The sequence below is a fragment of the Salvelinus namaycush genome, chromosome 11, assembly GCF_016432855.1.
Source record: "Salvelinus namaycush isolate Seneca chromosome 11, SaNama_1.0, whole genome shotgun sequence".
Classification (NCBI taxonomy): Eukaryota; Metazoa; Chordata; class Actinopteri; order Salmoniformes; family Salmonidae; genus Salvelinus; species Salvelinus namaycush.
In genome coordinates this window covers 16041097-16055226 of record NC_052317.1, presented here as the reverse complement: position 1 = coordinate 16055226, position 14130 = coordinate 16041097, and the positions used below count along the sequence as shown (strand labels likewise).

Below are 14130 nucleotides of genomic sequence, written 5' to 3'. Positions count from 1 at the left end.
AGAAAATTAATCCCATCAGTCCAGCCCCACCCATTCCATTCCATTTAGTGTGAGGAGACAGACTCAGCAGATAACGTTCAATTAACATCTTCTGTAGTGGCCATAGTGTCCAGTCTAGAGTCTAGACTAGTGTCACAAGTCCAAAGAAATAGAATTACACAATGGGTAGACCACACTCAATATGGCCGTTGGCCCACCCATTACGGAACGCTGACTTGAATGGGAATGTCCGTTCTAGTAATTCTATTTCTATGGTCAAGTCAGCAAGAAGAATGACTTCTCTACATACACAAGGTGAAAAGAGTTCTGGGAATTCCATTCTGGGGCCCATAGGGTAAACAGTGAAGGGAGAGTACCGCCATGTGGAAGCACTGACCCTGTCACTGTAAGTGTTCTTAGCAGGCTTTGATATTACAGGTCAGGCCAGCCCTGTGCATTATCTCCCCTATAGCCCGCTGGGGCCTGCTGTCTGAAATCCAGCATGTCTGTAGTTGTGCTGCAAATCACTTCCCTAATGATCTGGTCCTGCATGCTGTTTAGTTAGGTGTTCCTGGTTAGCGGAGGTTAGACAGCTCTACCTCTGATTGCTACCCCTCTGGATGGTATATTATTTCTCACTGTAGTACTATGGTCCAGAGGAGAGTGGAGGAATCTGGATTGTGTTCTGTAGGGAAGAAACGTTTTGGCAATGGGTACTACCTAAACTCGTCCAATAAGAACACAGATTGTCACTTTGCGTTGCAAAACTTTTTGCTACGGTGTGCCCTACTGAACACGACCATGGTTTCCTTGGGCTAATTCCATCACAGTGACTGATAGACTGTGTTACTTCTGCGTTGGGGAACCTTTATTGCGGTCATTTACCACACTAAGAGCAGTGCATCCACGGGGGCTGCTTTCGCCAGCCAGAAGCGTTTATATTACCTCTCCGTATTTTATTTTAGCGCTTTCCGCATTCATTTTAATACCTCGATAAGCTTTATAGATTGTGGTTTTCTAGCTTTGTTTCCTTGTCTTACGAAGTTATTATTTCAAGACACTAAAGGGATCATGTATATCCAATCACTCCATATTGCAAACTGTAATTTACGTATGCAATATGTAATATGCACAGTGAAATTCACATCTGGAAATTACTATAGCTAGCAATATGGATGGAGATGAGCTACCTTTTTAGGTGTCCATGGCCTGTTCCATGGTCTGGCTGGCGTCGCCATGGCAACAGAGTGTGACAGCACGCCCAACAGCCCAGGTTATGCCAATCAATCCCCGATGATTAAAAGGATTCATTAGGTTTAATGTGGGTGTCTCGGAGGTCCTCCCTGCGATGATGGGACAAATCGCTTTATGGCCCTTCCGCCGCTAGAGCGTGGCACTCTGTATGAATACTTGGCATGGCCCATCAAAGTAATTAGATAACCTTTGTGTTATGACTGATCCGCAGCCATTACACCCACCTCCTCGCTGATGAAAGATGGGGAAGGAGAACGAAGGCGTAGTAGTTAGTCATTCCTCGACATGTTTCAATGTGTTCCGTGGAGGATATATGGGATGTGTGACTCAAATGGCACCCTATTCCCATATACAGTGCGCTATTTTTGACCAGGCCCCTGGTCAAAAATGTAGGGTATACAGTAGGGTGCCATTTGGGAGGCATCCACAGTCACCTGCCAGGAGGAGCTGGAGATAAGTGAATGACGACGCTGTTCCTCCGTGGCGTTCCGTGGCGTGCGCTCTGTCTGTTCAGGACGGTTAATGACCTGTGCTAGGGCGTCGGCTGAGAGGCTTCGTTAACACCTACAGTACTAACATCCATCTCATCTCATCTCCGTCCACCCTGCGTCACCAGCATGCTCCTCCGTCCTCCTCTCTGTCTGTCAGTCTAACCTCTGTTTGACCTGGCCACGGTGAAGGACAAGAGCAGGTCATGTCTTGATGGCTCCTGGTAAGTATTGCAAAGCCATATATTTAGAGAGTTTGGCCAACTTTTAGTCCCTTCTATTTATTCATAGATTCATAGATTTACTGTAAATGCATCCTAATACATTTGGTCGAATCTCAATGTCCAAACTCTTAAATGTAAGGCTCTGGTGTACTGTATGTGTCGGATAGTTGTGTGTGTTGAATAACCAGGATGTTGGCCCCTCCCTCTTTCAGCCCAACAACACCAACACAGGCCCAAGCCCGTACCAGACAGACGGACAACAGACAGGCCGACACTCTGTGTCTGTAGAGGTGCAGAGACAGAGACAGAGGCAGGAGGAGAGAGACGCCTTCCAACAGGCGCAGAGACAGTACAGCTCCCTGCCACGGTGAGAGAGCGAGGGTGTGTGTGTCTGCGTGCGTGCGTCTGCGTAACAGTGAGGGAGAGAGAACACACATAGGCCATACAATGTTTTCCACGTTCAACATAATCCCTATATTTTTTCAATTTACATTTGAGTCATTTAGCAGACGCTCTTATCCAGAGCGAATTACAGGAGCAATTGTTCAAGGGCACAACGGCAGATTTTTCACCTAGTCGGCTCAGGGATTTGGACAAGTGATGTTTCGGTAACTGGCCCAACGCTCTTAACCGCTTGGCTGACTGCCGTGACCATGGTATCATGCATTCATATACATAACATCAGCCTGATATTATCAGTCCACATATACAAATGGGTCATTCCTGTCAAAGCACAAATCAAATGTTATTGGTCACACACATATTTAGCTGTTATTGCGGGTGTAGGGTGTTATTGCGGGTGTAGGGAAATGCTTGTGTTCCTAGCTCCAACAGGACAGTAGTATCTAACAATTCACAACAATATACATACATCTGAAGTAAAAGAATGGAATTAAGAAATATATAAATATTAGGATAAGCAATGTTGGAGTGGCATTGACGAAAATACAGTATGTTAACATGATTAAAGTGACTAGTGTTCCATTATTAAAGTGACCATTGATTCCATGTCTATGTACAGTTGGAGTCATTAAAACTCGTTTTTCAACCACTCCACAAATTTCTTGTTAACAAACTATAGTTTTGGCAAGTCGGTTAGGACATCTACTTTGTGCATGACAAAAGTAATTTTTCCAACAATTGTTTACAGACAGATTATTTCACTTACACTTCACTGTATCACAATTCCACTGGGTCAGAAGTTTGCATACACTAAGTTGACAGGGCCTTTAAACAGCTTGGAAAATTCCTGAAAATGATGTCATGGCTTTAGAAGCTTCTGATAGGCTAATTGACATAATTTGAGTTAATTGGAAGTGTACCTGTGGATGTATTTCAAGGCCTACCTTCAAATTCAGTGCCTCTTTGCTTGACATTATGGGAGAATCAGAAGAAATCAGCCAAGACCTCAGAAAAACAATTGTAGACCTCCACAAGTCTGGTTCATCCTTGGGAGCAATTTCCAAACGCCTGAAGGTACAAACAATAGTACGCAAGTATAAACACCATGGGACCACGCAGCCGTCATAACGCTCAGGAAAGAGACGCGTTTTGTCTCCTAGAGATTAATGTACTTTGGTGCGAAAAGTGCATATCAATCCCAGAACAACAGCAAATGACCTTGTGAAGATGCTGAAGGAAACCGGTACAAAAGTGTCTATATCCACAGTAAAACGAGTCCTATATCGACATAACCTGAAAGGCCGCTCAGCAAGGAAGAAGCCATTGCTCCAAAACCGCCATAAAAAAGCCAGACTACGGTTTGCAACTGTACATGGGGACAAAGATTGTACTTTTTGGAGAAATGTCCTCTGGTCTGATGAAACAAAAATAGAACTGTTTGGCCATAATGACCATCCTTATGTTTGGAGGAAAAAGGGGGAGGCTTGCAAGCCGAAGAACACCATCCCAACCGCGAAGCACGGGGGTAGCAGCATCATGTTGTGGGGGTGCTTTGCTGCAGGAGGGACTGGTGCACTTCACAAGATAGATGGCATCATGAGGCAAGAAAATGTTGGATATATTGAAGCAACATCTCAAGACATCAGTCAGGACGTAAAGGCTTGGTCTTCCAAATGGGTCTTCCAAATGGACAATGACCCCAAGCATACTTCCAAAGTTGTGGCAAAATGGCTTAAGGACAAGAAAGTCAAGGTATTGGAGTGGCCATCACAAAGCCCTGACCTCAATCCTATAGAAAATTTGTGGGCAGAACTGAAAAAGCGTGTGCGAGCAAGGAGGCCTACAAACCTGACTCAGTTACACCAGCTCTGTCAGGAGGAATGGGCCAAAGTTCACGCAACTTATTGTGGGAAGCTTGTGGAAGGCTACCTGAAACGTTTGACCCAAGTTAAACAATTTAAAGGCAGTGCTACCAAATACTAATTGAGTGTATGTAAACTTCTGACCCACTGGGAATGTGATGAAAGAAATAAAAGCTGAAATAAATCATTCTCTCTACTATTATTCTGACATTTCACATTCTTAAAATAAAGTGGTGATCCTAACTGACCTACGACAGGGAATGTTTACTAGGATTAAATGTCAGTAATTGTGAAAAACTGAGTTTAAATGTATTTGGCTAAGGTGTATATAAACTTTAAACTTCAACTGTATGTAGGGCAGCAGCCTTTAAGGTGCAGGGTTGAGTAAATGGGTGGTTGTTGTCCTTGATGATCTTTTTGGCCTTCCTGTGAAGGTGCTGTAGGTGTCCTGGAGAGTAGGCAATGTGCCCCCAGTGATGTGTTGTGAAACCATAGTCTGGGGTTGCGTCCCAAATGACCTCCTATTCTCTACATAAAGTACGCTTTTGACCAGAGCCCTATAGGCCCTGGTCAAAGTAGTCAAGATGTAAATAATAGGTTGCCATTTGTGCAGCCAGGCTGTATAACGTTACCAGCCCCAGTAATCTGACATGATCACACTAATCTGAGATAGTGGTTACCTTTGATCTACGTGATATGTGTGTTATTACAGGAAGTGGTGTGTCTCTCTGTGGCTTATGATTGGCTGAGGGGTTAGAGGGTAGTTCATGCTTGTGATTGGCTGAGGGGTTAGAGGATAGTTCATGCTTGTGATTGGCTGAGGGATTATAGGATAGGTCATGCTTGTGTAGTGGGAAGCTGCTAAATGAGCTTGACTGTGAATGGTAGATGTGTTGTGGTAGCGATGTGTGTGTGTGTGTGTGTGTGTGGGGCAAACTGTAATCAGTTTAATTAACTTTAGGAGGTGGTTTTCCCCAGACCCTCCACAATTACAGTACACTAAACTGTCAAGGCCTAGTAGATGTTGAAAACAAGTAGGTCCAACCACATCAAATTGCAAACCTTGCTAGCGACCGTAGAAACTGGAGGAAGCGTGTGGTCGGACTGCTCTGCAGCTGAACTAGTACAGTCAGTGGTGAGTTTGAACCAAGAGACACATTTTACAGTAACCTGAGATACACTACATGACAAAAAGTATGTCGACAAAGGCTCATTCCAAGATCATAGGCATTACTATGGAGTTGGTCCCTTCTTTGCTGATATAACAGCCTCTATTCTTCTGGGAAAGCTTTCCACTAGATGTTGGAACATTGCTGCGTGGACTTGCTTCCATTCAGCCACGAGCATAAGTGAGGTTGGTCACTGATGTTGGGTGATTAGGCCTGGCTTGCAGTCGGCGTTACAATTCATCCCAAAGGTGTTTGATGGGGTTGAGGTCAGGGCTCTGTGCAGGCCAGTCAAGGTCTTCCACACCGATCTCGACTAACCAATTCTGTATGGACTTCGCTTTGTGCACGGGGGCATTGTCATGCTGAAACAGGAAAGGGCCTCCCCCAAACTGTTGCCACAAAGCTGGAAGCACAGAATCATCTAGAATGTCATTGAATGCTGTAGCGTTAACATTTCCCTTCACTGGAACTAAGGGGCCCGAACCATGGAAAAACAGCCCAGACCATTATTCCTCCTCCACCTAACTTTACAGAAGGCACTGTGCGTTTGGGCAGGTAGAGTTCTCCTGGCATCCACCAAACCCAGATTAGTCCGTCGGACTGCCAGATGGTGAAGCGTGATTCATCACTCCAGAGAACGAGTTGCCACTGCTCCAGAGTCCAATGGCGGCGAGCTTTGCACCACTCCAGCCGATGCTTGTCATTGCGCATGGTGATCTTAGTCTTGTGTGCGGCTGCTTTGCCATGGAAACCCATTTCATGAAGCTCCCGACGAACAGTTATTGGGTTGACGTTGCTTCCAGTGGCAGTTTGGAACTCGGTAGTGAGTGTTGCAACCGAGGACAGACGATTTGTACGCACTTCAGCATTCGGCGGTCCCGTTTTGCGAGCTTGTGTGGCCTACCACTTCGCGGCTGAGCCGTTGTTGCTTCGAGACCTTTCCACTTCATAATAACACCACTTACAGTTGACCGGGGCAGCTCTAGCAAGGCAGAAAATTGACGATCTGACTTGTTGGAAAGATGGCGTTCTATGACGGTGCCATGTTGAAAGTCACTGAACTCTTCAGTGAGGCCGTTCTACTGCCAATGTTTGTCTATGGAGATTGCATGGCCGTGTGGTCGATTTTATACACTTATCAGCAACGGGTGTGGCTGAAATGGTCAAATCCATTCATTTTAAGGGGTGTCCACACACTTTTGTGTATGTAGTGTATGTAACAGTAAATCCCCCCTATGCTCTCGACCCTACATTCTCCAGTCAGCAATGACTTATCACCAAGATGTAATCTCCTAGTCTCCGAGCTAGTACTTCATCAATGCTGCTTAATCCTCGATTGTTGATACAGAATCCCGCTTGTTAAATATTTGAAGAAGCCGATCTGTTTAAAGCGGAGATTTATTGTACCAATGTCTCCGATGCCTGGTCAAAGAAACATCCTGTGGCTTTGTGGTGTAATTTCATTGTAATTCTATTAAGGCCAGTTGTTTGGATAAACCTATTTTGTATTATCTTAAGAATCTGATTGTTTACCTTCAAAATGCCATTGGATGACCAGACTTGGAGTAATATGGGGCCTGGTATCAGCTTGTGTGATTTTGATGGATTTCATATGGCCCCAGACACACACACACACACACACAACTGCTGCCGTTGTTTGAATGGCTGAATCTTGGCCTATGCGTTCAAAAACAGCTTTCGTTTCAGATAAAGGTCAGTTTCCTCTTGGGGAAGCTTTGCTAAACAAGGGGTTCCAATTCAAATGCATCATTTGAACAATGACTGTTGTTGAGAGCCCATATTCATCAATGAAACAGCATTGATCACACAGCCAAAGTCATGCCATTTACAGCAGGACCAAAGGGCCTCCCACTGCAACAGCTGCCGTAGCTTTGGTCTCTTTAGAACACTGTCTGTCTAAGTGCGTCCCAAATGGCACCCTATTCCCTATATTATAGTGCACATCTTTTGACCAGAGCCCTATGGTTGTGCACTGAGGGAATGGAATAGTGTGCCATTTGGGACATAGAGAATGTGACTAATGCCACATGTTCCTCCTCCATCCCTCCTCTCGCTTTCTCTTTTTACATCATATGTATGGTTCTGGCACAATATCTAATGGAGAAGCGATAGCTGGTTTACATTACTCACAGAGAAACAGCCCAATTGTCCTTTTATGTCAATGAAATGAAATCATATGTGGAGGATGAAGAGACCCGTCTTTTGAAATTGGAATTGTTCAACCAGGGGTTTAATGTATATAGTTGGGTTTGTGTTTCAATGTACAGTACCTGTCAATAGTTTGGACACACCTACTCATTCAAGTGGTTTTCTTTATTTTCTACATTGTAGAATAATAGTGAAGACATCAAAACTATGAAATAACACACATGGAATCATGTGGTAAGCAAACAAAGTGTTAAACAAATGAAAATATATTTTAGATGTTAGATTCTTCAAAGTAGCCACACTTTGCCTTGATGACAGCTTGAGGTAGTCACCTGGAATGCTTTTCCAACAGTCTTGAAGGAGTTCCCACATATGCTGAACACTTGTTGGCTGCTTTTCCTTCACTCTGCGGTCCACCTCATTCCAAACCATTTCAATTGGGTTAAAGATTGCTGCAGTATGCTGTTGTACTCATGCTGGTTACGTGTGCCTTGAATTCTAAATAAAGCACAGACAGTGTCACCAGCAAAGCACCATCACACCACCACCTCCATGCTTCACTGTGGGAACTCATCAGTCCAAAGGATAGATTTCCAATGGTCTTATGTCCATTGCTCGTGTTTCTTGGCCCAAGCAAGTCTCTTCTTCTTATTGGTGTCCTTTTAGTAGTGGTTTCTTTTCAGTAATTCGACCATGAAGGCCTGATTTTCTGATGGCCTGATTTTTCTCCTCTGAACAATTGATGTTGAGATGTGTCTGTTAATTGAACTCTGTGAAGCATTTATTTCGGCTGCAATCTGAGGTGCAGTTAATTGCTGAATTTTGAGGCTGGTAACTCTAATGAACTTATCCTCTGCAGCAGAGGTAACTCTGGGTCTTCCTTTCCTGTGGCGTTCCTCATGACAGACAGTTTCATTATAGCGCTTGATGGTTTTTGCGACTGCCCTTGAAGAAACTTTCGTTTCTCTTTGCTTATTTGAGCTGTTCTTGCCATAATATGGACTTGGTCTTTTACCAAATAGGGCTGTCTTCTGTACACCCACCCCTACCTTGTCACAACACAGCTGACTGAGATTGATTGGCTCAAACGCATTAAGAAGGAAAGAAATTCCACGATAACTTTTGACATGACTACATCATGAAGCTGGTTGAGAAGAGAGTGTGAAAGAGTGTGAAAAGCTGTCCTCATGGCAAAGGGTGGCTACTTTGAAGAATCTCAAATATAAAATATATTTTTATTTGTTTAACACTTTTTTAGCTTACTACATGATTCCTTATGTGTTATTTCATAGTTTTGATGTCTTCACTATTATTCTACAATGTAGAAAATAGTAAAAATACAGAAAAACCCTTGAATAAGTATGTGTGTCCAAACTTTTGACTTGTACTGTATGTTATGGGTTGAAAGAAAGCATATCTACACTGAACAAAAATAGAAACGCAATATTTAAATTGTTGGTCCCATGTTTCATGAGCTGAAATAAAAGATTTCCGAATATTTTTTTCCCTTACGCACAAAAAGCTTATTTCTCTCAAATGTTGAGCACAAATGTGTTTACATCCCTGTTATTGAGCATTTCTCCTTTGCCAAGATAATCCATCCACCTGACAGGTGTGGCATATCAAGAACCTGATTAAACAGCATGATCATTACACAGGTGCATCTTGTGCTGGGGACAATAAAAGGCCACTCTAAAATGTGCCGTTTTGAGGGAGTGTGCAATTGGCATGCTGATTGCAGGAATGTCCACCAGAGCTGTTGCCAATTGAATGTTAATTTCTCTACCATAAGCCATCTCAACGTCATTTTTGAGAATTTGGCAGTACGTCCAACTGGCCTCACAACCGCAGACCACGTGGTATGGCGTCGTGTGGGCGAGCGGTTTGCTGATGTCAACTTTGTGAACAGACTGCCCCGTGGTGGCGGTGGGTTTATGGTATGGGCTGGCATAAGCTACTGACAACGAACACGATTGCATTTTTATCGATGGCAATTTGAATGCAAAGAGATAGCATGATGAGATTGTGAGGCCCTTTTCTTTTTAAGGTATCTATGACCAACAGATACATATCTGTATTCCCAGTCATGTGAAATCCATAGATTAGGGCATAATTTCTTTATTTAAACTGACTGATTTCCTCATATGAACTGTAACTCTGTAAAATCAATGAAATTGTTGCGTGTTGAGTTGATCTTTTTGGTCAGTATATTTCTAACCGGTCATCTTTACACAAAGGTCTGGTATCACACACATTTTTCATTGTAATGGTTCTTCAAATACAGAAATAATATGGTTTCTTCTTCACAGTTGGTTGATAAATCCACTAATTATGCATGGCTCTGAGACAAAAGCCTGTTAGTTGCAGACCTGGGTTCAAATACTATTTGAAATCTTTCATATACTTTGAGTGTTTGCTCTATCCTGCCTAGAGTGCCAGGTGGGTGGGGTTTACAGTTTTGGGACTATTCTATTGGTCCATCAGGCAAGCTCAATCAACCACAGATTAAGTATTTGAAATTATTTCAAATAGTGTTTGAACCCAGGTCTGGTTCGTTGATGTTATTCAGTCTATTCCATTTCTCCTGCCCCTGAGATAAGCTGTGCTCTAGGCCTGAACACTCATGCATATCATATGGGCTGAAAACAGAGAGCTCACAAAGTGCCCAGTCAAGCATGAGTCGGGGTGATGTCACACACACACACATCTGCAGGGCTGACTGACTGTATGTTGTATGGAAGAAGGAGGCTGACAGCTCCTCCTTTTTAAATACCATGTCAGATTTCTACTGTGAAACCGCCAGAGTGACATAGTGGGTCCGGTTGAGTCTCATTTGCAGCAGGGCTGCTATTACTGCCTGTCAAACCCAATGGGCCTGTCTGTCCTTCACAAAAGGGCTATATGGATGGAAATGTGTCACTGTCCCTCTAGGTTTATGTGTTTCTATGTTTTTATTGTGTGCTAAATTGCCTATTGGTTATGGGTGGTGCTGGGCTTTGTCTGGCCCGGCCTCTCTCTGTGGAATCTCCTCTTTCCAAGTCATTGCACCCCTTCTCTTTAAAACCCTCTTAACATCTTCACTCGTGTCTCACCCGTAGAAATAGCATCACCACTGGTACACTCTAAATGGCAGCCTGTTTTATTCCCGTGGGTACAGTATAAATAGACGCCAGTCCAGTCCACCCATTATGGGATCATTGGCTTGAATATTGAATCCCATTCTAGTCATTCTATTTCTGTAGTCTCACCTTTTCTCTCACTTTCTCACCCTTCTCTTTCTGAGTCAATGCACTCTTCCTCTTTAAAACGCTCTTTTCACTCGTGTCTCGCACTACCTTTCATTCACACTTTCTCCCTCCCTCCACAGGCAACCCAGGAAGAACCCCAGCTCCATCTCGCAGGACTCCTGGGACAAGGTCTACCCGCCAGGTGATGGCTTCCAGACGGCCAAGGAGAACCCTCGCTACTCTAGCTACAAGGGCTCCAGAAACGGCTACCCGGGGATGAGCGGCGTGAATGCCCGCGTCCTCCTGGAGGCCCAGGAGCTGCTGAGGCAGGAGCAGAGACGCAGGGAGCAGGAGGCCAAAGGGAAGCAGCTACTGCTAGCGCCCCCACAGGAACACCCCGGGAACAACACCTATGACGGGTACTCGGCTCACAAGGACCCTGTGTCGCCTAAGGGCCCCTATAGACAGGACGTACCCCCCTCGCCCTCCCAGCTGGCCAGGCTCAACAAGCTGCAGGGGCCCGAGAAGGGAAGGCCCTTCTACTCCTGAGGGAACAGAGGAAAGGGGAAGGTATAGGGGAAGGGACAGGGCTTCCAAGAGGCCACAATTGGTGGCGATGGATATGGACAACTTGAGGAGCTGCTTAGCAGCTACTCCTGAGGGGATAGGGACAGGCAAGAGGGGCCACTGTTGTGGAAGATGTGGACAACTTGAGGAGCTGCTTAGCATAGAATGGGGAAGCTCCTTCTACTCCTGAGGGGATTAGGGACAGGCAAGAGGGGGCCACAGTTGTGGAAGATGTGGACAACTTGAGGAGCTGATTAGCCGAGATTGATCTAAGAAGAGTTAGGGACTGCACAGTGGGTGTTTGAATTAATAGCTTACCCTGGATGTGACCTCTTAGTCTTCCATTCAGTCCTAGTCAGTCATGTTCCCCTCCTACAGACTGTTTGTTGTTAAGTGAGACTTTCTGTATTTATGGTCACAATGCTTTCTGGGTAGTAGTGTTGTGTGATTCACAGACATCTGTTACCCTCACGCTCTGACAATCAAACAGATAGGCAAACGGACGTTATTTTAAGCCATGGACAAGTGTGTATGTGTGGGTGTGTGTGCCTTTGTGCATGCGTGCATGTGAGAGATACCGTGTGTCTGAATGTGAGTGAGCGATGTGCGAGTGTGGTGTGGTCTCCATCATTGACACTTCCATTGTGGTCTGGTGTTGTTAACCATGGCTCCTACATGACCTGTCACCCCTGCCCCTTGCCCACCCCTGGCCAGGAAAAACCCCTAGGCTGCCTAGACAGTACTACTCTAACACTAAGTCAAAACAACAACGCTGAGCTTCTCTCAGTATTCTATTTATCTGTTTTAATCGTTTTGTCTTTATGAGAAGCCCCTTCAGTAGTCCCCAAAGGGTTCGAGAAAAGAGAGAGAGAGAGAGTGAAAAGAGAGGGAGTGTGTTAAAGGAGGGGGAGAAGGAGGGCATAGCACTGGTTATTAATGAAGGCCCCTCATAAATGATTCATGTGTGTGTCGTCTCCACAGAGAGTGAGAGAGAGGTCTCTGATCCACTGCCTGGCCTCTCTGCTCTGGGCACGGCTAACCTGGCCTGCCTGTCTGCCTGTCTCTGGCTCCATCCTCTCCTCCTCCCCACCTCTCCTCTTCCCCCGCCAGCCCTGCACTGAATTTTTCATCACAAGCCACCTGCTGCCTGCCACAGCCAAAGAACAGAACACAGTCGCAAGAGGCTGCTCCGGAGTGGAGGGCCACATCACGGTTTCGCTCCACAAAGAAACAGAAAGAGAGACAACCGGAATACTGATGCAAGATTTCGGTTTAATCGACCCATCTTCCTTTGTTAATAAAAATATGAAATTGTGTTTGAGTGGTAGTTGCGTTCAGCTGCCGTATAGCTGAGAACTAGTGAGTCACTCTTCTCTTGTATATAATGGGCCTTTAATGTGACGATGCTCGGATGTCTATGAAATGTACAGAATGGTGGAGATGAATGCAACCGAACAAAGGAGAGTGTGGTGAATACACAAAAGGGGAGAGAAAGAAAATGACTGGCGTATGTACTCTGTGTCGCCTTGCGGTATACTATAACAGAAGTGTCTGGCACCTCGCTGCTTTGGAGATGTGCTTCAATGTGTTCTCCCTACGCCAAGTACAGTCATATGAAATGCATTAGCTTCCATTTGTGAGTTAACGCAGGCTGCGTCCCAAATGGCACCCTATTCCCTACATAGTGCACTACTTTTGACCAGATCCCTATAGTTGAGCTAAATAGTTTGAGTGCCATTTGGGACTCAGGCCATGGTGTGAGAGAGCGAACTCCCTGTATCAGCTGTTGAACATGTCTAACATGGAAATAAGAGTGTTATGTCGTCTGCTCTGCAGTACTTCGCCAATGTCTGCAGTCTGGTGGGAATCTGTTGTCTGGTGTCCATTGCTAGCCTGGTTCCAGATCTGTTTGTGCTGTCTAGTTTACGTCTACGGTCATCGTTGTTAACAAGGGTGTAGGATGAAGTTCCCTCGGCCTAGTCGCTGATCTTGGGTCAGTTTTGCATTTCCCCCGCTAATGGTTAGGATTGGGGGAGGGGAAAGCTGATCCTAGATCTGTACCTAGGGAAAACTAGCCCGGGTGCAGTTAACAAGACGGCACAAACAGACCTGGGACCAGGCTAGTTCATGGCTAGGTTCAGAGGTCTATAATAAGTGCCTAAGGAGGGAAAACAATGTGGTCAGATCCTTTTTGTAGCTAACTGACACACCATTACACCAAGTATTTTTCACATACCGTTTGAATCTCTTCGGTACAGTATGTCATGATTGTTTTGGGGTACTTTTGTTTCCCTGAAAAGCTTTCGTTGTTTGGTTCTAGTTTTTTACAGTGAAAGTTAAAATAAGCCTCTGCATTAGGGGGATCAGTGTATTTGTATCCCGTCTGACTTCACAATGCTGTATGTATCATGACGTTTAAAGTATAAAGCTATTGTAAGCACAGTGCAATTGTTTTTCAGACTTTGACCTGATATATTAAGAAATGTAAACGGACCTTTTTCCTGTACATATCACATAAAAAATAAAAGGAGGGTGGTTTCAACCTGTTTACAACTGTCTGTCTGGGATGTATTCTATTCTTCATCCTGTCCTTTTGAAAAATGAAAAACCTGGCATTGGTGTCAGGTTCAGGAATCCTCATTAGTAGCAGTGAGTCTGGTTTCATCCACTCCTGAATCTTTAATATGCTTTTGGCATCTTTATCATTAGGCTATTGTAGTTCTAGCTTCAAATCTTGAATTTGAATAGAGCTGTGATTTTGTGTATATGCCTTAGTGCCTGCGTGTCAG

At 44.6% G+C, this 14130-nt stretch overlaps 1 protein-coding gene across 1 annotated transcript in view; it reads left to right on the top strand.

Annotated features, from left to right (window-relative positions):
* Positions 1-13889, top strand: part of LOC120055864 (partitioning defective 3 homolog) — a 248842-nt gene extending 234953 nt beyond the window's left edge. The window contains exons 25-26 of the mRNA XM_039003891.1: positions 2158-2312; positions 10915-13889. Of these exons, the coding sequence (XP_038859819.1) occupies positions 2158-2312; positions 10915-11323 (564 nt within the window). The 3' untranslated portion in view covers positions 11324-13889. The remainder of the gene's footprint in view (positions 1-2157; positions 2313-10914) is intronic.
* The last annotated feature ends 241 nt before the right edge of the window (positions 13890-14130 follow it).